This window comes from Myxine glutinosa, chromosome 8 (assembly GCF_964187855.1).
Source record: "Myxine glutinosa chromosome 8, kmMyxGlut1.1, whole genome shotgun sequence".
Classification (NCBI taxonomy): domain Eukaryota; kingdom Metazoa; phylum Chordata; class Myxini; order Myxiniformes; family Myxinidae; genus Myxine; species Myxine glutinosa.
In genome coordinates, this window is record NC_136268.1 from 13,491,431 (window position 1) to 13,515,721 (window position 24,291).

General features: G+C 41.9%; 1 protein-coding gene across 1 annotated transcript in view; it reads right to left on the reverse strand.

Moving 5' to 3' along the window:
* The window catches only part of LOC137432197 (xanthine dehydrogenase/oxidase-like), a 289,186-nt gene that overhangs the window by 176,674 nt on the left and 88,221 nt on the right, over positions 1–24,291 (reverse strand). The window contains exons 7-10 of the mRNA XM_078782947.1: positions 16,647–16,708; positions 5,298–5,462; positions 4,483–4,533; positions 4,256–4,397 (exon numbers count right to left, since the gene is read on the reverse strand). Of these exons, the coding sequence (XP_078639073.1) occupies positions 4,256–4,397; positions 4,483–4,533; positions 5,298–5,462; positions 16,647–16,708 (420 nt within the window). The remainder of the gene's footprint in view (positions 1–4,255; positions 4,398–4,482; positions 4,534–5,297; positions 5,463–16,646; positions 16,709–24,291) is intronic.

Here is a 24,291-nt window from a genome sequence, read left to right on the forward strand (position 1 = left end):
GCCTCCAAAGCCAGTCGCCGACTGGGCATCCTCCGTCGTGCGAAGTCCTTCCTTGGCACACCTGAGCTCCTCACCACATAAAAGGCTTTCATCTGCACCTCAATGGAATACTGTTCTCCCCTCTGGGCCGGTACTCCTGCCTCACACCTAGCTCGGCTCCACGCTGTTGAAACCAAAGCTTTCAGAATCATTGGAATCTCCCGCGATGAAGCTAACTCCGAGGGCCTTTCACTTACTCACCGCAGGCAGGTTGGTGGTCTTTCTGTCTTCTGCTGACTCCTCTCCGGCCTTGCTCCCCCAGCTCTCTCTCTGGGCTCTGTCCCCCAAATATTCCTACAGGTCGCACAAGATCTGCCTGCAACCCTTTTGTATATCTCCCCCACTTTTATGCTTAGAAATGAATTGACACTTTTAGTGCCACACACTAAACATATCCTCTTTTGATAAACTCTATTATTTTTTACCTTTAACATGTGATATATTTTTAGTATAAGTTTTCTTTTTACACTTAACACAATAACTCATTTATTTATGAGAAAAATTCATGCAGAGTGCGAAAACCTTTTTGGTTTCCAACATATACATTTATATCTTGATGTTTATAACATAAATAATCCTTAGGAATGCCTTCACTCTCTCCTCTTTTTTGAATTTAGGGAAAAATATATATCTTAAACTTTAACTACAGTCAATAACACCAACATCATCAACTACATAATCTTTTCCTTCTTCCTTATCCCCATTTTCTCGTTTAAATATCCTCCCTGAAATTTAAGATATTGATGAAGTTATTCTTGAAAATAATATTTTCATTAGACTTTTAATTTCTTTATTTTCCTCCTCAGTGCATTGAGTTTGATTTATTTTCCGTAATACCTCTATTCCGTAATCCGCAATTTCCGTAATCCTCCAAATTTCCGTAATAATCTTCACCTTCTACTTCTCCTGGTCGCATTGCTCTGGTTGTAGATACAATACAAATCATAGGGTGTTTTTAAAAACTTACAATCTTTTCATCTTTATGATTCAGGAGCCTGGATTTCTGAAAGTTTTTTCCGGAAGCAGATTTACCCACAATATTAATAATAATAGTTGTCATTTATGTCTGTAATCTATCTATATATATACAAGAAAGTTTTGTTTGTTTGTTTGTTTGTTTGTCTGCACGTGCTAATTTCCTGAACGGTGAAAGATAGGAGGAAATCTCTAAAACAAAAAATGTCGGGACGGGCCCCAGGAAGGTTATAGGCTAGGTGGCGAGGCCGGTCGAGGCAGCCTCGGCCGGGCTGGGCCCATTTCGCAATTAAAAGCTGAGCTGAATTATAGTAGTCAATCTTCTACGGCCGCAAGTAAAAGCTGAATTATAGTAGTAAATTCATTCAAAAAGAACCCGGGCAACGTCGGGTGCTTTCGTCTAGTTATTTGTAAACAAAAAAAAAATCATTGAGTATCTCATCTCGTTTCACAACAATATATTTATATTTTCCAGTCATGTGTTTCATTTTCTCCTCAAATTCGTTTTTACTACATAATGGAGAGCAATTGTCTCTCCAAAAATTATTTACATCTGTTGAATTTAACTTTAATAAAATAATAGTATTGGCATTGTTTCTTATTGAGCGACAAGGGAGTTGAAAGTATGATTGACTGAGATAACTACAATTACAAGAAGAATGCCTCCCTCTTGTATAGTAGCTATCCATAACCGATTGGTTTCTCTCATTAACACAATCATGAAATATAACGAGGTTCTTTTTTGATTTATCTAAACCTTGGGGTGAAGGTATATCCTCCGTATTATCACTGAGAATACAAGTTATGGGTTTTGGTTTCGGTTTTGATTTCTGTGTATCACAAAATAATTGTATTATATCTTCAATATTGTAATCATTTAGTTTGTTTTGAAGTTTGAATAAACCGATTATATCTTCTTTTTAAAGACCCGCATTAAAACCTTGTGAGAGTAGTTGATACTCGGGTTGCAAACTTGCCTTTGTAAAAATTATTAAATTATCATAATCTATAAAGTTGGGAGTAAGGAGCATCTTAAAAAGCAAACAGGTTTTTCCACATCCGCTTGAACCAACTATTAGACATTTTAATGAATTTGGAAGATTTTTATCATTGTAAAATTTTTATCTTATTTTCCGAAACAGGCAAAAAATCAATCATTTATATATTTGGAAAACAAGTCATCGAGTTTTTTACAGGCTTTTTTTAGAAACTCTTTGTTTTATCCTGAGTTCAGGTATAATTTTTGGAGAATCCATTATTTTTTATATGTGATATCTTGTGTTAACATTTCCGTGAAAATGACAATCGTGAATAGCAAATAACATAGTTCCTTGAAACATTTCCCTAATTTTATCAATATCTTCCGTTGTAAGGAAAGGAGCATCCTCAACATCATAAACACCAATAACAGTGTGAAAGTCTTCTTTGAATAAATGTTTGACTTCATCAGAAAAATAAATATTCATTTCTCTTATTAATCTTGTGGAGTAATTCATTTTTGGTGTAAATTTGAAACAGTTATGTTCCTTTTTACATATATTTTTCATCATTAATTAGAAGATAATAATAAAATATACATTGTTTATAGGCTTTTGTCTCTGTGTTTATTCCTACTCTATGACACGCAGAACAATTCTCTAATTTATCATACTAGCAACGGTACCCACCCTACGGTGGGCTTCAATTGGGAAGCCCAAATGAAAAGGCAAAATATCAGACATTCAAGGCTTTTTAAAATTTTAAACGATTCATATAAACATCCGTTGAATCATATCACACGCAAATCATCAAAATCTAAACAGTACATGGCGCCCATTTCGATAAAAGATTGAATACTGCAAAACAGAAGCGGCCGCTACACATCTTTCTGAGTCGCACGTTTATGTGTGAAGAGTGCGTGCCGAATCTGTAACACGGAAGCGGCCGCTACACCTGTTTCTCAGTCGCTTTGCACACGCTGCCGTGTTACTTCGGAGCCGCACGTTTATATAGAAAGAGTTCGTCAGGAGTCGATCTACTCTCTCCTGGAATGTAGAATTTCAACAAAAGCCACATCACTGTTCATATCGGTAAATATTATTCCATCGTGTTTGGAAAAACTGGAAAATTCGAAAATTGGAAATCTTGGAAAAATTGGAAAAACAATATAGCCTATTTTACTCCAGGGGGTCCCAGGATTACCCACCCAAAATATCGTTGCGAACGGTTCAGCCGTTTTTGCGGTACCTTCGAACGGACAGACAGACAGACGGACATTTAGTGAATTATAGTAAGATGGAGTATCATAATCAGTATTTCATAATAATCATAATCTATAAAACTACTTTCATAACTTTCGTTTGAACACAAACTCTCAGTATCATAACTGTCTTCTGTTCTCATGGAGATACTATAATCGCTATCATAATCCCCAAAATCTTCAACTGAATAATGACTCATTTATTAAGGAAAAAAAATATTGAAGGACTCTAATCAAAGATATTTAAACCAAGAACGAAGTTCAACATACTATTTGTCAATATACTTGATGGTGATAAGTGCCATAAGAAAATTAAATTATTCTCTAAAATTAAACATAGTCAAATATTCATTGGCACTCTATATGAGTTCAAAGAAAATGTGAGAGAAAATGGAGTGGTATGAGTGTTTTAGAATCAAATCAGGGCTTGGAGGAAGTGGGAGAAATAGGAGGATTTTTTAGGGGTATGGATGTTTTGGAAATAGTGGGCGTGGTTCATCAAAAAGTGGGTGTGGTTTGCAATAGTTGGTCTATTGAGGATTTCATATTTCATGAAAGGTTTATTTGAAAGTGGAAGAAATAGACAGATTTTTTTAGGGTTTGATCAATGGAACAATGGAAAAAGTGGGCGTGGCTTGTGAATAAATAATTGTTGGTATGCTCGGGGAAGAGGGAGAAATAGGAGGAATCTTTATGGGTTAAGGGGGTGTTTTAGAAATAGTTTTTCACTTTTCCCCATTCACTTCAAATGTAAAATTGGGTTTATTTTAGAATCAACAAAGGGCTTGGGGGTCCATTGAGGATTTAACCTTTGTTAATGGTTTAGATGGGTAAGGGAGAAAAAACTGATGTTTTTTGGTTTTTGGGTGGGTATTCCATAAGTTCCAAGGTATTTCCCACATTCACTTCAATGTAAAATTGGGTGTTTTAGAATCCCGATTTTCCCCCTACGAGAATGCAACTTGTAAATGACGTAGTTGTTCGAAAACTCTCATGACTTGCCCACTTCTGTGTTCCCAACAACCAGTCGAGCATCAGGGAACTGGTTCTTGAGTTGTAATAGATGCGTCAAAGTGACAGGACGAAGCCACCGCACTCTTGGTCCTTGAAAATCCAATGGGACGGGTGGTGAGTTGGCCAGAGCCTGTAAACGAGCGATCGGATGGAGAGAGTGAAAACATAATCGCACCAGAGGAAGATTAAATGTGGTGAAGAATCAACAAACTTACCAACAATTCTGGAGGAAATATGGGCTCCTGTGTGGGATCTAGAGGCTTCACCTGAAAGAAAACAAAACTGCATTTTGTACATTTAAAGAGGTCTCACAGGACATGGAAGAGGTATGTGCATTCACCTGTGACCTGTTAACTTGGAGTTAGTATCTGGACCTAGCTAAAAACTGTCACCCAAGTGTTTCACATACAGAGCAAAGTATCAATATGTGCACACTTCTTTGGAACGATGTTAAGTCCCATCTGCTAACTTTTTTTTTTTTTTTTTTTTGTACACAGAATCGATGCTCGTGTAAGAGCTAATACATTGAACATGAAAACATGCACAGACACATACAACATGCAATGAAGGGAGTGGGAGACAAGAGGGGGAGAGAAGGGGAAGCACACAAGCACAACAACAGTAGGGAACAAGGACGTCGGTAGATCTGTGGAAGGAGGAGGGCTGGGGGGAAGAGGCATGGGACACACACACACAAACACACACACATAAACACACATTTACACACACAAACATAAACACACACACAAACACACAAACACACACACACACACACGCATATATACACACACACACACACACACACACACACACACACACACACACACACACACACACACACACACACACACACACACACACACACACACACACACACACACACACACACACACGCATATACATACACACACACACACACACACACATATATATATATATACAAACATAAATACATACATATGCATACACACACGCACACACACATACGCACACTACTAAAATCTTCTATTATCCTTCCCATATTATTCACTTTGCAAAATGGTCTGCAGGGGTGTATATGTTCAGTCGACAGTGAAGCAGGTTCAGGTGTAGAATCCCTGCAGCACCTTGATGAACCACAGGTTGTCTTTGCGTGTGATAAGTTATCACAACACTTTCCTGCTTTTGCTCCATCATTTCTTCCACAACACGAGTTCTAGGGAAAACAAAATTTAATTCATTTTATTGAGTCTCTGTGACCCAGTGCCACCATAACCCAGGGTACAGGATTGGTTTGGGGGAGTTAGGTGAGGGGGGTGGAGGGGAGGTAAGTGCGGTAAGCCTACCATAAAAACAGTTGAAAAAACATAGGGGCAATACCCCTGGTACTCACCTGGTAGAATAAGCAGGATACTACAATGACTAAAGGTATTTTAAACCAATTTCGATGGTTTCGAGAAGACTGGGCAGCATGTAGAATCATACAAACATAATCATAAAACTTTTTTAAAAAACAAAAAAAAAAACTATTTTGGGGGAACCCCCCCCCCCTTCCTCCCCCCCTCCCATCCTGTATACCTCCTCAGACCCCAATTTTTCAAATGGCTTGAACAAACATTGGTACATCACTGGTAGTGAAGATTGTGGTGAAGTTTCATCAAAATAGTGTTTGTAGTTTCAGAGAAGAAAACAAATGTCTATTTTGAGGGGTCAAACCTGGACCCACTTTGCCCCCCATAGATCCATTTAAACTTCGATTTTCTTCGTGCCGTGAACAAACTTTGGTTCATCATGGGAGATGAAGATTGTGGTCAAGTTTAATCGAAATATTGTGTGTAGTTTCAGAGAAAAAAAGCAAGTTCCTATTTTGGGGGTCAAACCTGGATCCACTTTGACCCCTGCGACCCCGACTTTTTTCAATGCCGTGAACAAACTTTAGTCACAACACAAAAAATATCATTTGTGCCAAATTTGGTCGAAATCCCATCAGCGGTTTCGGAGAAGAAGTTTCAAGAGATTACGGACGGACGGACGGACGGACGGACAACGCACCATCGCACAAGCCCCTCTGAACTTTGTTCCAGGTGAGCTAAAAATGAGTACTCCCTTTCGACGGCGTCATCGCCAGCTCCCCCCCACCCCCGTTCTTCTGCTGGCGGTGATGTGATGCAGGGCCTGGAGATGGCATAGAAAAGGAGCGGTGTACAAAAAGTGTGTCATGAAAAGTGTGTGATGAAAAGTGTGTGATGAAAAGTGTGTGATGAAAAGTGTGTGATGAAAAGTGTGTGATGAAAAGAGTGTGATGAAAAGTGTGTGATGAAAAGTGTGTGATGAATAGTGTGTAATGAAAAGAGTATGATGTTTGTTTGTAAGAAAGAGAGGTTGAAGCTAGCCTGGTCGCGAAAGTTTGAGTGAGACACAAAGTAAGAGCAGCAATCCTGACACGGAGAGTGTAACATGGTTCCGGGCACCACTTTGACACTCCTAAATCCGAACGGTAGTACTAACTTGAGCTTCGGCATAGTTTGGCTTCTCTATTTGGGGGGTGGAGGGAGCAAGGGCTTAATATTAATAATGGGTAATTAAGTCTGCCCCTCTCCTGTGCCATCTCCAGGTGCTGCATGACGTCATTCCCGGGCGCTGAGGGGGGCCTGGCAAAGACACACGCCGAAAGGGAGTACTCAGTTTTCACCATGTTTGTTTTCTGTCTTGTTTTCTTTCTTTCTTGTTTGTTTGTTTGGGCGATATCTCAGCCATACGGCTTTTTTTGGGCGAAATAGTGAACAAGTGCTTTGGCAAAAACGATCTCTTATTTTTTTTGATTAATTAATGAATTAATTACATTATTATTATTATTATTATTATTATTATTTTTACTCTATTTTTATTTTAACCCTTTGAGTACGGGATTTTTTTTGATAAAAATACCCCCGGTACGGGATTAATTTGGCATTTTGGTACGGGAATGCAACCACGTACTGACGATCTATTTATAGGTACAGTCGACGACGTGTAGTAACGTCATCCGTACACAAAACCTTTTCGCGGGTTGCGGCACTCCACGTCATCCGTACTCAAAGGGTTAATTTAAAATATATATATATTTTTTTTGGTGTACAGGATCGAGGCTCGTTTAAGAGCATTAATCACAAAAAACATAAGCGGACACACAAAACATACAACAAAGGAAGTGGAAGAAAATATGGGGAGAAAGAGGGTACAACCGTAGATAACAGGTTAATCGGGAGATCTGTGGGGAGGGAGAGGGAGTGGGGGCAGGGGAAGGGGGGTGTGGGTGCAAGAGGTATAAAATACATGGACACTGCTCGGACTTCAAGGAAAGAAGTTGGTATTTCAAAAAAGTTGATCTGGGGTGTATTAAAGGGGGTAGAAAAGATCAAGGTTTTGGATGGGGGAAGATAAGAGATGGTGGTGAACAGCTGTTTTATAGACCTGGAGGGAGGAGTGGCATTGAAGAGAGTGAGGGAGTTTGTTCCAGAGGCGGGAGAAAAGAGGAATGAAAGAGTGAAGGTGAGCAGAGAGTCTTGATTTTGGCAATTTCACCATAAGAGGGTTGCAGGCAGATCTTGTGCGACCTGTAGGAATATTTGGGGGACAGAGCACAAATATAGCTGGGGGAGCAAGGCCGGAGAGGAGTCGGTAGAAGACAGAAAGACCACCAACTTGCCTGCGGTGAGTGAGTGAAAGGCCCTCGGAGTTAGCTTCATCGCGGGAGATTCCAATGATTCTGAAAGCTTTGGTTTCAACAGCGTGAAGCAGAGCTAGGTGTGAGGCAGGTGCACCAGCCCAGAGGGAGAGCAGTATTCCATTGAGCTGTGGATGAAAGCCTTGTATGTGGTGAGGAGCTCAGGTGTGCCAAGGTAGGACTTCGCACGACGGAGGATGCCCAGTCGGCGACTGGCTTTGGAGGCCAGCTTTGAAATGTGGTTTTCCCATGAAAGATCATGGCAGATAGTGAGACCCAAAAGCTTGAGTCACAGAACTTCTTTAAGAGGATTGTTCAGAATGTAGATGGGAGGGTTGTCCAGTCGGTCTTTTCGGGGAGACAAGATCAGAGTGTGAGATTTGTCAGGATTGAAAGACATGTTCCAATTGTTTGCCCAGTCTGTGATTTTGTCCAGGTCTGCAGAGAGTGAGGAGGCTGCTGATTGCCGATCTGAGGGATGAGGAATGGAGTGGCAGGGAGTGGAGTCATCAGCAAAGAGATAGAGAGGATTTTCTAGAAAGTCAGAGAGATCATTGATGAAGACCAGAAAAAGCACAAGGCCCAGAACACTACCTTGGGGAACTCCAGCCTCAACAGGAAGGGGAGATGAGGGATTTCCATTCAGGGCCACACGTTGACTGCGACCAGTGACTGCGATTCAGGGCCACACGTTGACTACCTTTTGAGCTAGGAAGCTGATATTTGGACATGACAGTGACCAAGTGATGTGGCTATAAAGGATATTTTGGATTTATTGATTGACCAATTAATCGATTAATTATTTTATTTTTGGTTAATTCATTTTCATTTAATTAGTTTTCAAAAAGTTACAGATTCAGATGAAACACTGGTGGTGTAGGTATCCTATTAGCCAATTGATTAAGAAATTAATTATTTTACAATTATGAGACATTTATTTAAATTTCACAATTAATCAATCAATTATTGTACACCTCTCCCTCCCAATACCGTCTCTATGCGCTGCATGGCAGCATTTCCGGGCGTCGAAGGCATCCCGGCAATGCCACACTAGAGGACGTTATTTATTTATTTGGCATGCGGGCAGTGTACTTTGTATGTACACGATATGCCCAAAAGTGGGAGATTGGGAGATTGGGAGATCTCGCGAGATCTTGGAGACGGCGGCAGGGATTTTCGAAGCTCCACACGGTCTCCACGTTTTTCGAAGTTAAGTCTGTTCACAATTGTATTTTGTCGAAACTGTATTTATCTTTCGGTGTGTGAAGTTATTGTGTGCAGCTTTGGTTGTTTCTCGGTGTTTATCTTTCATAAATTGATCGTCTGTTTGCCGTGTCGTGTCTTGAGGCCTTGTACAGTGTGCACTGTACAACCTTGAGGCTTTGTTTTTCTCTCAGCGGTCCGTCTTTTGTGATCCAATAACTTTCGTTCTCTGTATTCCCAGTCTTTTCACCCATAGCCTACTTCCTTGTGTAAATCTCAACTCAAAAAAAATAAAAAAATAAAAAAATAAAATTCCCTTCTCTGTTCTCATTCGTTTATTCATTCTTATTCGTTCGTTCGTTCTTCGACCACGTGTTTCTCCCCCATTTCCCCAGATAGTTTTCACTCATTAACCTTCAATGTTTACACTTTCCCCTCAAGTTATGTATTCCGTCATATTTTATAACACCTTTTTCTTCTTCTTCTTTAAAAGGCTGCTTTCGACTTGCTCACCAAATCAATTCATCCCAAAAAAAATATCCATCTCCTATAGTGCCTTTTTTCTACATTCCCTAAACTCTCCTGCACTCCATCCTCCATCCAGCGTCCTTAAACGTATTTTTAACTCGAAGGTCACAAGAAACTCATTTTGCAATAAATGTTCGTTTCCCATAAATCGTACACTTTCAAAAATCCAATCTCACCCCTCCCCTCCAAATCTTCCCCATAACCCCTCCCCTCCAAATCTTCCCCATCACCCCTCCCCTCCAAATCTTCCCCATCACCCATCCCTTTCAAATCTCCCCCCTTGCCCCCTCCCTCCTAAACTACCCCCTCACCCCTCCCCGCCAAGACGCCGCCTCGCCCCTCCCCTCCGAGACTCCTGCCTCACCCCTCCCCTCCAAATCTCCCCCATATCCCATCCCTTTCAAATCCCTCCCCTTGCCCCTTCCCTCCCAAACTCCCCCCTCACCCCTCCCCTTCAAATCTCCCCACCCTCATTGCTTCTCAATTTCCCCCCTCTCACTCCCCCTCCTCAAAGCGTCCTCCCCGCTTCTTCCCCCTTCAAACTCTCACCTCCATCTCCCCCAACCTTCTGCCTCGCTCTTCCCCCTCCTCAAATAACACCTCATTGTGGCTCACCCAATCACCATCAAACCTTTTGTCCGCCCCATCCTTCCCTTTCTCCGAGCTATTCTGAAATCTCTGACACACCTTCAACAGCTCTCCCTACCTCTTCCACCTCCTCCACATCTTACCCTACCCCTCCTCCCCCCTGTTCTGTATCTGATGCTCCCCCTTCCTCTTCATTAACGGTATGGACCTCAAACATCCGGGGCCTTCGTTCAAACTTAACTGATCTCTCCATACAGGTTGCTTCTGTCAAACCAGACGTGATCTGCTTAACAGAAACTTTCCTCCTTTATGATGTCTCTGATTCCATAGTATCTCTCCCGGGCTACTCCCTCCTCCGGTATGATAGACCTGAGCCTCGTCCTGGAGGCGGGGTTGCTATCTTTATCAAAAACTCTCTTCCTCACTCGCCCTGCACTGCACTCTCTCCACCTCACCCCCAGGAATACCTCTGGCTACGGCTTCCCCTTCGCTCCCACCTCTTGTTCATATGTGTGTTGTACCGTCCACCAAACAGTGATGACTCCATCTACATCTCGCTGTCTGATGATATGGACCAACTTCTATCTACTCATCCCAACTCTCTCTTCCTCATATGTGGTGATTTCAACTGTCATCATGCCAGTTGGCTGGGTGTGGGTACCTCTCTCACCAGCCATGGCTCCTCAGCAAAGGACTTCTGCGACTCACTGGGACTGACACAATCTGTCAATTTCCCGACCCGGATCTCAGTCAACGGAACATCTTCTCTTCTGGACTTGGTTATGACTAACTTCCCTGAAAATGTCTGCTGCTCTTCTTCTGCTCCGATCGGATCATCTGATCATGTCCTTGTTAAAGTGGACATCTCTCTGACCATCCTCAGGGAGCCTGCTCAGCGTCGACGAGTCTGGCATTTCACTCAGGCCAACTGGCACGGTCTTCAAGCAGCCATCAATCATCTGGACTGGTCTCCCATCTCTACCACCTCTGACATCAACTCATCCTGGGAATTCTTCCAAAGTAAATTGCTCTCTCTCATGCACAGATTTATCCCATCTCGTCTTCAGTTGTCATACCCTTCCTCCCGTCCATGGTACACGGAATCTTGTGGTGAGGCTGTTGCCCAGAAACAACTTGCCTTCGTCTCCTGGAAAGCAAATCCAACGGAAGGAAATATCATTTCCTTTCACAAAGCCCGAAACAAGTGTGTGTCCACCCTCAGGAGAGCCAGGAAACAATATCTCTCCGTTCTCAAGACCGAACTCTCTTATCTGTCTCCCTCTTCCAAATCCTGGTGGCGTCTGGTCAAATCCGTTTCTGGTGTTTGTTCCCCCTCCATCCCCTCCCTTACCTCAAACGGCTACACAGCTGACTCCGCACGTGAAAAAGCTGAATGCCTCAACTCTGTGTTTGCCTCTAAATCTTGTGTCCCAAACCCATCCCTCTCTGTACCCACCATACCCAGTCGTACCCTGCTGCTCCTGGACTCCGTGTCCTTTCCTCCTGACAAGGTGGAAAAGCTTCTGTCAACCCTCGACTCTGATTCTGCAACTGGACCCGACGGCATCAGCCCACGGGTCCTAAAATCCTGCTCTGCTGCTCTATCTCACCCTCTCTCTGTTCTCTTCACCCTCTCTTTTGCTCAAGGTCAACTGCCATCTGCTTGGAAATCAGCCAACATCACCGCTTTGCACAAAAAAGGTGCAAAAACAGATCCTAGCAACTACAGACCAATCAGCCTTCTCCCAATTATCAGCAAAGTCATGGAATCCATCATTGCTTCGGATATGAAATCTTTCCTCTTCTCCAATGGCTTGATCTCTGATCATCAATTTGGTTTCAGACCAGGTCACTCTACTCTGGACATGCTGCTTCTGCTGTCTCAACAATGGATGGAGGTCCTCAATGCCAAACAGGAAATTAGAGCTGTCTCCCTCGACATATCACGTGCCTTCGACACGGTCTGGCACCCCGCTCTGCTCACCAAACTCTCCTCCTTTGGTATCCATGGAAATCTCCACGCATGGCTGGCGGACTTCCTCTCTAGTCGTCGTCAACGTGTGGCCCTGAATGGGTTTCTCTCATCTCCTCTTCCTGTTCAGGCTGGAGTTCCCCAAGGCAGTGTTCTGGGCCCCGTGCTTTTTCTGGTCTTCATCAATGATCTCTCTGACTCTCTCGAAAATCCTCTCTATCTCTTTGCTGATGACTCCACTCTCTGCCGCTCCATTCCTCTTCCCTCAGATCGGCAGTCTGCTGCCTCCTCACTCTCTGAAGACCTGGACAAAATCACAGACTGGTCAAACAAGTGGAACATGTCTTTCAATCCTGACAAATCTCACACTCTTACTATGTCTCTCCGAAAAGATCGACTGGACAACCCTCCCATCTACTTTCTCAACAATCCTCTCCAAGAAGTTCTGTCGCTCAAGATTTTGGGTCTCACTATCTGCCATGATCTTTCTTGGGAAAACCACATTTCCAAGCTGGCCTCCAAAGCCAGTCGCCGACTGGGCATCCTCCGTCGTGCGAAGTCCTTCCTCGGCACACCTGAGCTCCTCACCACATACAAGGCTTTCATCCGCAGCTCAATGGAATACTGTTCTCCCCTATGGGCCGGTGCTCCTGCCTCACACCTAGCTCGGCTTCACGCTGTTGAAACCAAAGCTTTCAGAATTATTGGAATCTCCCGCGATGAAGCTATCTCTGAGGGCCTTTCACTCACTCACCGCAGGCAGGTAGGTGGTCTTTCTGTCTTCTACCGACTCCTCTCCGGCCTTGCACCCCCAGCTCTCTCTGTGCTCTGTCCCCCAAATATTCCTACAGGTCGCACAAGATCTGCCAGCAACCCTCTGATGGTTAAACTGCCGAAATCTCGGCTCTCTGCTCACCTTCACTCTTTCATTCCTCTTTTCTCCCGCCTCTGGAACAAACTCCCTCACTCCCTTCAATCCCACTCCTCCCTCCAGGTCTTTAAAACAGCTGTTCACCACCATCTCTTATCTTCCCCCATCCAAAACCTTGATCTTTTCTACCCCCGCTAATTCACCCCAGATCCACCTTGTTTGGAATTCCAACTTCTTTCCTGGAAGTCCTGGCAGTGTCCATATGTTTTATACCTCTCCCACCGCCCCCTTCCCATGCCTCCCCCCCAAAGCCCTCGCCCTCTCTCAGATCTCTCGATGTCTCCATGTCTCTCGGTCCCTGCTCTCAAATGTTGTGTTTGTGTCCTTCCCCCTCTCTCCCCATCTTGTCTACCGCTCCCTATGTTATATGTTTTATGTGTCGGTTTGTCTTTCTGTGTGATTAATGTTCGCTCTTTCACGAGCCTCGACCTTGTATACAAAAAAAAAAAAAAAAAAAAAGTATGCGGACACCCCTTCTAATTAGTGGATTTGGCTATTTCAGCCACACCCATTGCTGAGTTTATTTTTAGTTTTTTTTTGTATACAGAGTCGAGGCTCGTGAAAGAGCCAACATTTATCAAACAAACAAATCAAACAAACAAGCAAACAAAGTATATAAAAAGGGGAGTGGTCGACAAGATGGGGAGAGAAGGGGAGGACACAGCCATGCAATCTCCATAGACAAACATTCACTGTAGAATGGACCGTACTGAAGAGCTCAGTGACTTTCAACATGGGACTGTCATAGAATGCCACATTTCCAAGAAGTCAGATCGTCAAATTTCTGCCCTGCTAGAGCTGCCCCGGTCAACTGCAAGTGCTGTTATTGTGAAGTCGAAACGTCTAGGAGCAACAACAGCTCGGCCACAAAGCGGTAGGCCACACAAGCTCACAGAACAGGACCGCCAAGTTCTGAAGCACGTAGTGCGTAAAAATCGTCTGTCCTCGGATGCAACATTCACTACCGAGTTCCAAACTGCCTCTGGAAGCAGCGTCAGCACAACAACTGTTCTCCGGAGCTTCATGAAATGGGTTTCCATGGCCGAGCAACCGCGCACAAGCCTAAGATCATCATGCGCAATGCCAGGCGTCGGCTGGAGTGGTGCAAAGCTCGCCGCCATTGGACTCTGGAGTAGTGGAAACTCTATGCAGACCTGGACAAAATCACAAACTGGTCAAACAAGTGGAACATGTCTTTCAATCTTTGCAAATTTCACACTCTCACTTGGTCTCTCCAAAAAGTCCATCTGGACAAGCCTCCCATCTACTTTCTCAACAATCCTCTCAAATAAGTTCTGTCACTCAAGCTTTTGGGTCTCACTATCTGCCATGATCTTTCCTGGGAAAACCACATTTCCAAGCTGGCCTCCAAAGCCAGTCGCCGACTGGGCATTCTCCATCATGCGATCCTTTCTGGGCACTTCTGAGCTCCTCACCACTTACAAAGCTTTCATCCGCAGCTCAATGGAATACTGTTCTCCCCTCTGGGCTGGTGCTCCATCCTCACACCAAGCTCGGCTTCACGCGGTTGAAACCAAAGCATTCAGAATCATTGGAATCTCCCGCGATGAAGCTGATTCTGAGGGCCTTTCTCTCTCTCTGATTTTCTGAGGTGGCTGATTCTGAGGGCGCAGGCAGGTTTGTGGTCTCTCTGTCTTCTACCGACTCCTCTCCAGCCTAGCTCCCCAAGCTCTGTCTGTGCTCTGGCCCCCTAATATTCCAGCAGGACGGAGAAGATCTACCAGCAACCCTCTTATGGTGAAACTGCTAAAATCAAGACTCTCTGCTCACCTTCACTCCTTCATTCCTCTTTTCTCCCGCCTCGAGAACAAACTCCCACACCAATTTTAATCCCTCTCCTCCCTTCAGGTCTTTTAAGCACCATCTCTTGTCTTCCCCAACTAAATCCTTGATCTTTTCTACCCCCATTAAAACACCTCAAATCCACCTCTTTCAACCCCCAACTTCTTTCCTGAAATTCCTAGAAGTGTTCATTTGCTTTATACCGTGTACCCCTCCCTCCTCCCCAGCCCTCCCCCTTCCACAGATCTACCGATGTCTCTGTTCTGTTCTGTTGTTGTACTTGTGTGCTTCCCTCTCTCCTCCTCTTGTCTCCAGCTCCCTTCATTGTATGTTTTGTGTGACTGTGCCGTTTTCATGTTCAATGTGTTCGCTCTTAGACGAGCATAGATTCTGTACATAAAGAAATATTATAATAATTGTGCACCGCTCCCTCCCAATTCCGTCTCCATGTGTCGAAGGCGCCCCATCAATGTCGCCCGCTGGCTGGAGGATATGTTATTTATTTATTTGGTCGGGGGCTGTGTACTTTGAATGTACCTCTACTTGTCTGATTTTATTTTATACCAGACTTTTATTTTATTTTATTACTGCCATGGACACCAGTGGAGATCTTTTTGGATTTGGATTTCTATTTTTTGTGTCAACTTTTGTTGATCCCGTGAACATCCTTGTCTGTTCTGTGTTCTTGCTCTCCCACAAGCCTTTATAATATTAAATAAATAAAAAATCCAGTATTGTTTTTTGTGCATCTTTTTATTAATATTAATTGTTTATTCATAAAGCAGCGTCACAGCCACAGGTGCGTAAGATCGCCATCGATGTGGCGGCTGTTAGTGATACTGGTCCCAGCACAGTTTTTCTATGTATGTCCACACACTATGACATCTTCTTTCACTGGAAACATATTTTCTTCCAAAAACGTATGTTTTCGGTTTTGAACTCCAACCCCTGTCCTGTACCTTCACCCAATTATTTACTGTTGGTAATCATCGATTTACTTGGTTGAAAAAAACTGTTGGCATGGTTACCTATTCCGTTCGAGAGCTCGTGAAGATGAGTGGTGAAGAGATGGGAGACGGGAGGGAGAGGGAATTGAGGGAGAGAGAGAGGAGTGAGGAAGAGAGAGAAGTAGGGGAGTGGGGAAGGGAGGGGAGTAGGGGAGAGAAGAGAGGGAGATGGGAGAGAGGGATTTGGGGGAGGGAGATGGGAGTGGGGGAGAGAGGGGACAGGGTGGGAGAGTAGAGTAAGGGAGAGAGGGAATTGGGGGAGGGAGATGGGAGTGGCGGAGAGAGGAGAGGGAGTAGGTGAGAGAGTAGGGGAGAGAGGGGACAGGGTGGGAGAGTAGAGTAAGGGAGAGAGGGAATTGAGGGAGGGAGATGGGAGTGGTGGAGAGAGGAGAGGGAGTAGGTGAGAGAGTAGGGGAGAGAGGGGACAGGGTGGGAGAGTAGAGTAAGGGAGAGAGGGAATTGGGGGAGGGAGATGGGAGTGGCAGAGAGAGGAGAGGGAGTAGGTGAGAGAGTAGGGGAGAGAGGGGACAGGGTGGGAGAGTAGAGTAAGGGAGAGAGGGAATTGAGGGAGGGAGATGGGAGTGGTGGAGAGAGTAGGGGAGAGACAGGCGAAGGGGATACTATGCTAGGTTTTCCCGTTACTTGGGACAAGATCAACTCACCTTCACAAAGGTCTGGTAACCTTCTATGATTCCTCTATATCCAGTGCACCTGCAGAGGTTACCTAGCAAAGGCAAAGAAAGACCCAACTTTTGTCAAACACAACTCATGGAACAGTTGTTCAGCAACCATCAGGCATAAGGTGGTTTAAGACCAACAGTGAGGCTGAGGGTAATAGCTGGACAAAGGTTATATACTTTTCAGTGAAGTATGGAGGTTCATGGATAGCCAAGGGTTGTGGGAGAATTGCAAGAGAGGTGGGAGATCAGTAAGAACAGAAAGGTTAATAGATACGAATGGGAAACAAATGTTGTGGCCAAGAGGGGTTTGTGGAGTCACAGACTTGTGCCACCTCTCGTCTGATCTTGCTTGCTCTTCCACCATTTTTTACTCCTCAGCACCACCAGGATGCACATGTTCTTCCGTAAACTCGCACCCCGTTACCCTCCTTGGTTCAAGTTTATCGATTTACTCTCCTCTTTCGTTACACTATTGTCAGGCCTACAGAGTTTCCTCCGATAAGGTCCGCTCATCCTCAACCATCCAGTCTTTCCACAAGGGCCACCATGTATCGGCTCCTTATAGGACAAAGCATATGATGGTACACACACAATAAGGGAACATGGTGAAAGGTAAAAAAGCATTTGATGGAACAAACACAATAAGGGAACATGGTGAAAGGTAAAAAAGCATTTGATGGAACAAACACAATAAGGGAACATGGTGAAAGGTAAAAAAGCATATGATGGTACACACACAATAAGGGAACATGGTGAAAGATAAAAAAGCATTTGATGGTACACACACAATAAGGGAACATGGTGAAACGTAAAAAAGCATTTGATGGAACAAACACAATAAGGGAACATGGTGAAAGGTAAAAAAGCATTTGATGGTACAAACACAATAAGGGAACATGGTGAAAGATAAAAAAGCATTTGATGGTACACACACAATAAGGGAACATGGTGAAAGGTAAAAAAGCATTTGATGGAACAAACACAATAAGGGAACATGGTGAAAGGTAAAAAAAGCATATGATGGTACACACACAATAAGGGAACATGGTGAAAGGTAAAAAAGCATTTGATGGTACAAACACAATAAGGGAACATGGTGAAAGATAAAAAAGCATTTGATGGTACAAACACAATAAGGGAACATGGTGAAAGGTAAAAAAGCATTTGATGGAACAAACACAATAAGGGAACATGGTGAAAGGTAAAAAAGCATTTGATGGAACAAACACAATAAGGGAACATGGTGAAAGATAAAAAAGCATTTGATGGAACAAACACAATAAGGGAACATGGTAAAAGATAAAAAAGCATTTGATGGAACAAACAATAAGGGAACATGGTGAAAGGTAAAAAAGCATTTGATGGTACACACACAATAAGGGAACATGGTGAAAGGTAAAAAAGCATTTGATGGTACAAACACAATAAGGGAACATGGTGAAAGATAAAAAAGCATTTGATGGTACAAACACAATAAGGGAACATGGTGAAAGGTAAAAAAGCATTTGATGGTACAAACACAATAAGGGAACATGGTGAAAGGTAAAAAAAGCATATGATGGTACACACACAATAAGGGAACATGGTGAAAGGTAAAAAAGCATTTGATAGAACAAACACAATAAGGGAACATGGTGAAAGATAAAAAAGCATTTGATGGTACAAACACAATAAGGGAACATGGTGAAAGGTAAAAAAGCATTTGATGGAACAAACACAATAAGGGAACATGGTGAAAGGTAAAAAAGCATTTGATGGAACAAACACAATAAGGGAACATGGTGAAAGATAAAAAAGCATTTGATGGAACAAACACAATAAGGGAACATGGTGAAAGGTAAAAAAGCATTTGATGGAACAAACACAATAAGGGAACATGGTGAAAGATAAAAAAGCATTTGATGGAACAAACACAATAAGGGAACAGGGTGAAAGATAAAAAAGCATTTGATGGAACAAACACAATAAGGGAACATGGTGAAAGATAAAAAAGCATATGATGGAACAAACACAATAAGGGAACATGGTAAAAGATAAAAAAGCATTTGATGGAACAAACACAATAAGGGAACATGGTGAAAGATAAAAAAGCATTTGATGGAACAAACACAATAAGGGAACATGGTGAAAGATAAAAAAAGCATATGATGGAACAAACACAATAAGGGAACATGGTAAAAGGTAAAAAAGCATTTGATGGAACAAACACAATAAGGGAACATGGTAAAAGGTAAAAAAGCATTTGATGGAACAAACACAATAAGGGAACATGGTAAAAGATAAAAAAGCATTTGATGGAACAAACACAATAAGGGAACATGGTGAAAGGTAAAAAAGCATTTGATGGAACAAACACAATAAGGGAACATGGTAAAAGGTAAAAAAGCATTTGATGGAACAAACACAATAAGGGAACATGGTGAAAGATAAAAAAGCATTTGATGGTACAAACACAATAAGGGAACATGGTAAAAGGTAAAAAAGCATTTGATGGAACAAACACAATAAGGGCACATAGTGAAAGATAAAAAAGCATTTGATGGAACAAACACAATAAGGGAACATGGTGAAAGATAAAAAAAGCATTTGATGGTACACACACAATAAGGGAACATGGTGAAAGGTAAAAAAGCATATGATGGAACAAACACAATAAGGGAACATGGTGAAAGATAAAAAAAGCATTTGATGGAACAAACACAATAAGGGAACATGGTAAAAGATAAAAAAAAGCATTTGATGGAACAAACACAATAAGGGAACATGGTGAAAGGTAAAAAAGCATATGATGGAACAAACACAATAAGGGAACATGGTGAAAGGTAAAAAAGCATTTGATGGAACAAACACAATAAGGGAACATGGTGAAAGGTAAAAAAGCATTTGATGGTACACACACAATAAGGGAACATGGTGAAAGATAAAAAAGCATTTGATGGAACAAACACAATAAGGGAACATGGTGAAAGATAAAAAAGCATTTGATGGAACAAACACAATAAGGGAACATGGTGAAAGATAAAAAAGCATTTGATGGAACAAACACAATAAGGGAACATAGGAAAAGATAAAAAAGCATTTGATGGAACAAACACAATAAGGGAACATGGTGAAAGGTAAAAAAAGCATTTGATGGAACAAACACAATAAGGGAACATGGTGAAAGGTAAAAAAGCATTTGATGGAACAAACACAATAAGGGAACATGGTGAAAGGTAAAAAAGCATTTGATGGAACAAACACAATAAGGGAACATGGTGAAAGGTAAAAAAGCATATGATGGTACAAACACAATAAGGGAACATGGTAAAAGATAAAAAAGCATTTGATGGAACAAACACAATAAGGGAACATGGTGAAAGATAAAAAAGCATTTGATGGAACAAACACAATAAGGGAACAGGGTGAAAGGTAAAAAAGCATATGATGGTACAAACACAATAAGGGAACATGGTGAAAGGTAAAAAAGCATTTGATGGAACAAACACAATAAGGGAACATGGTAAAAGGTAAAAAAGCATTTGATGGTACAAACACAATAAGGGAACATGGTAAAAGATAAAAAAGCATTTGATGGAACAAACACAATAAGGGAACATGGTAAAAGATTAAAAAAAGCATTTGATGGAACAAACACAATAAGGGAACATGGTAAAAGATTTTAAAAAGCATTTGATGGAACAAACACAATAAGGGAACATGGTGAAAGATAAAAAAGCATATGATGGAACAAACACAATAAGGGAACATGGTGAAAGATAAAAAAGCATATGATGGAACAAACACAACAAGCATTCTGAGTATTGCGCTGCAATACATGTCCCCTACCAAAGTTAAAAGTGCCATAACTTTGTCAAAAATGATCGCATATGCAAATTAATGCACGGTTGATGCTGGTTTTCAAACTTGATCTGAGGTATGCTGAGACACATGTGTGTCACGCCTCGCCTCGTTGATAAGCCCGCAAGGTCGCTCCGTGGAGCGGCCTGCACGTATTGCACTGTGGGAATTATATAATTACCAACTCACGGTCTGAGGTACTGGCGATTCAAGAGATATCCATTTAAAAAATATATATTTTCGTTTAATTAACGATATCTGCCAAACCACGTGCCCTATCGCAAATTCCAAAAGAACATTTTAGTAGACTGATATGCTGAACAGATTTGTGAAGTTTCCCCTCGATTGGATCAAAAATGAGGGAGGAGCTTGGTTTTAAATGTTCATGCTTAAAAACGTCATAACTCTGAAACCATGTGACGCATGACGTCATGTTCGCTGACCTTTTTGTTCGTCATGGGTATGCGATTTTGCCTGCAAAGTTTGGCCTCGATCTGTTCAGCCGTTGCAGAGAAAAAGGGGTTTTCGTGTTTTCACGAAAAACAATATGGCGGCCGAACCACATGATCTGTGACGTCATAATTACCATTAAAATATTCCACAGACCGATTCCCCCCTACTGTGAAAATTTGCTCTCAATCAGTCCAATTATTGCAGAGAAAATCTTTTTAAAAGGAAATTAAAACTTAAAATGGCACTGAGTTAAGGATCATCAGAATTATCAGAATTCCCAAAGTTCAAAGTGCCATAACTTTGTCAAAAATGATCGAAACGTCGTGAAGTTCGAACTTGATCTGTAACTTATCATGAGGTAACCATGTGCCAAGTTTGAAATCATTAGCATTAAGAGTTTAGAAGAAAAGTCCGGAAAACTGTTCTTTGCGTGACGGACTGACAGACTGACAGACTGACGGACGGAGAGACGGCGTGCAAACCTATAGTCCCCTCCGGTGAACACCGGTAGGGGACTAATAAGGGAACATGGTGAAAGATAAAAAAAGCACATGATGGTACAAACACAATCAGGGAACATGGTGAAAGATAAAAAGACCAAAAGTCTAACATCGGTGGAGCCGGGCTTGGTACTTAAGTTGAAGAGGATAGTATCACCTGGGTGGGGATACCAGTTAGCAAATAATATCAATATTTAATTTTTTTTTGCATCGAGACACTGGTTTATTCTATGTTTCGAGTCAACAATGAACCAACCATACACCGCTTAAATCTAGAAAGTTTACAATAACGACAAAGGGATTGCAGTGTTCTGATTATATTTACTAGTATTAACTTTACTTAGTTATTTTACTTGGTATTACTTTAACTTTACTTAGTTTACTAGATTATATTAGTACTAATGGGGTCACCCGTGGGAATCCCACGGGCATGGATGTGTGTGACATTTGGACATCTTGATTTAGATGCTGCACATTAAATTTTACAAAATGGTTACTGGCAATTCATCAGATCCAGAAATGGTGTAATGAACACAATTTATATATTTCACATAATATGTGCCCCCTCACTCCTCTCCACCTGACACTCTCCTCTCTCCACCCTCACGCCTCTGCAATCCCACTCCTCCTCACACTCCCCTCCAATACCTCCTCACACTCCTCTCCAATACTTCCTCACACTCCTCTCCAATACTTCCTCACACTCCTCTCCAATACTTCCTCACACTCCTCTCCAATACTTCCTCACACTCCTCTCCAATACTTCCTCACACTCCTCTCCAATACTTCCTCACACTCCTCTCCAATACTTCCTCACACTCCTCTCCAATACTTCCTCACACTCCTCTCCAATACCTCACACTCCCCTCCAATCCCTCACACTCCTCTCCAATCGCTCCTCACTCTCACACACACCGGAGAGTGGGTGACACACACACACATGGAAACTCATGCGAAAACAATTTTTTTTCAATTAAATTAAATTAAAGATTTCACGATTTAAAAATAAATAAATAAAGATTTCACGATTGTCGTTCCTGCAGCTGTGAAACGCATTTTCTTTGGGTGGTGTATAATCGCTCCGAACGAAACAGGCATTACCTCGTTCTAGTTGTTCTGAAAGTAATTCATGATCGAAGACGTGTTGATTGAGTCTTAAAATGCACATCCAATCATCCAGCCATACAGAGCATACATACAGAAGTCGATCGTCGGCCTATGGAGCCCATGACTCTTCTTCATTTTAAAACTTTAATGTATCGATAACTTTTCGCTTTACAAAGTAAAAATAAATTAAAACCAAACGTTATTAATAAATATTATATTCCATAGTTAGTTTACATTATTATGTAAATTTTTGAAGTACTGTATTGTTTAATTCCATGGTTGGAAAAGAGTTGACTCGCTTAAAACAAACTCTGTATGTACACCTCAGGGATATGGAAAAATATAATTACACTTCGATTGGATCCCGAACTTCAGTATTCAGTCGCTGTATTTTTACGAAGTGATAATTTAAATAATGAAGTCCTGGGAACGTTCTCTCCTCTCTCCTTCCCCGTGCCGACGTAACGGTCGACACATTCAAAACGGCTGTTGGAATACATGTCGCCGATTTTTTCAACTTTAGCTGAAACTGAGACTTGAATCATCCCAGCGACTGTGATGGTGAATTAGTCGAGATAAAGCCGTGAGGGAGACTCAATGAATGGGCTTGATGTTACAGGCGTTTGAGTATTCATTTCGTTCTATAATATAAACGGAAACTTTCATCGGATTTTCTTCCCGTTTTTTTTCAACCGAGTCTAAAACTATGTTAGCGACTGTGAAAAATGAAATGATATATCGAATTTTTAATATATATCGACACGTTGCCGTCGGTGTCATGTTGGGCGGTGTATGATACACCATGACGCGATTTTTAAAAATATATCTCTGCATTTTCCCGCGTGTGTGGAATGTTCTCAATTATTGCTGACACCGAGTCTAAAACCATCGATAAAAATGAAATCATATGGTGAGTTAGATTGGAGATAAAGGCGTGAGAGAGACTCAATGGCCTTGAAGTTACAGGCGTTTGAGAATTCATTTCGTTCTATAAAGGGCAACTTTCATCGGATTTTCTTCCCGTTTTTTTTCAACCGAGTCTAAAACTATGTTAGCGACTGTGGAAAATGAAATGATATATCGAATTTTTAATATATATCGACACGTTGCCGTCGGTGTCATGTTGGGCGGTGTATGATACACCATGACGCGATTTTAAAAAATATATCTCTGCATTTTCCCGCGTGTGTGGAATGTTCTCAATTATTGCTGACACCGAGTCTAAAACCATCGATAAAAATGAAATCATATGGTGAGTTAGATTGGAGATAAAGGCGTGAGAGAGACTCAATGGCCTTGAAGTTACAGGCGTTTGAGAATTCATTTCGTTCTATAAAGGGCAACTTTCATCGGATTTTCTTCCCGTTTTTTTTCAACCAAGTCTAAAACTATGTTAGCGACTGTGGAAAATGAAATGATATATCGAATTTGATTTGAAATAAAACTGGGAGAGAGAGCAAGACACCACGGGCCTACATAACAGGCCTCAAAGCTATGCGAGTTAATAAAATGGTGGATATTTGTTTATAATTATATGAAGCCACTCCCAGAATGGGTGGAGCTACTCTGCAAACCGAGTAAGCCACACCCCGGACAGACACCCAACAGATAGACAGACAGACAGACAGAATCATCTACGGCTATTTTAATATAAATCATGAAACATTTACATTTTGTAGTCCATTGTATAATTTAAATAAACATAAATGCAAATTTCACATGTGGAA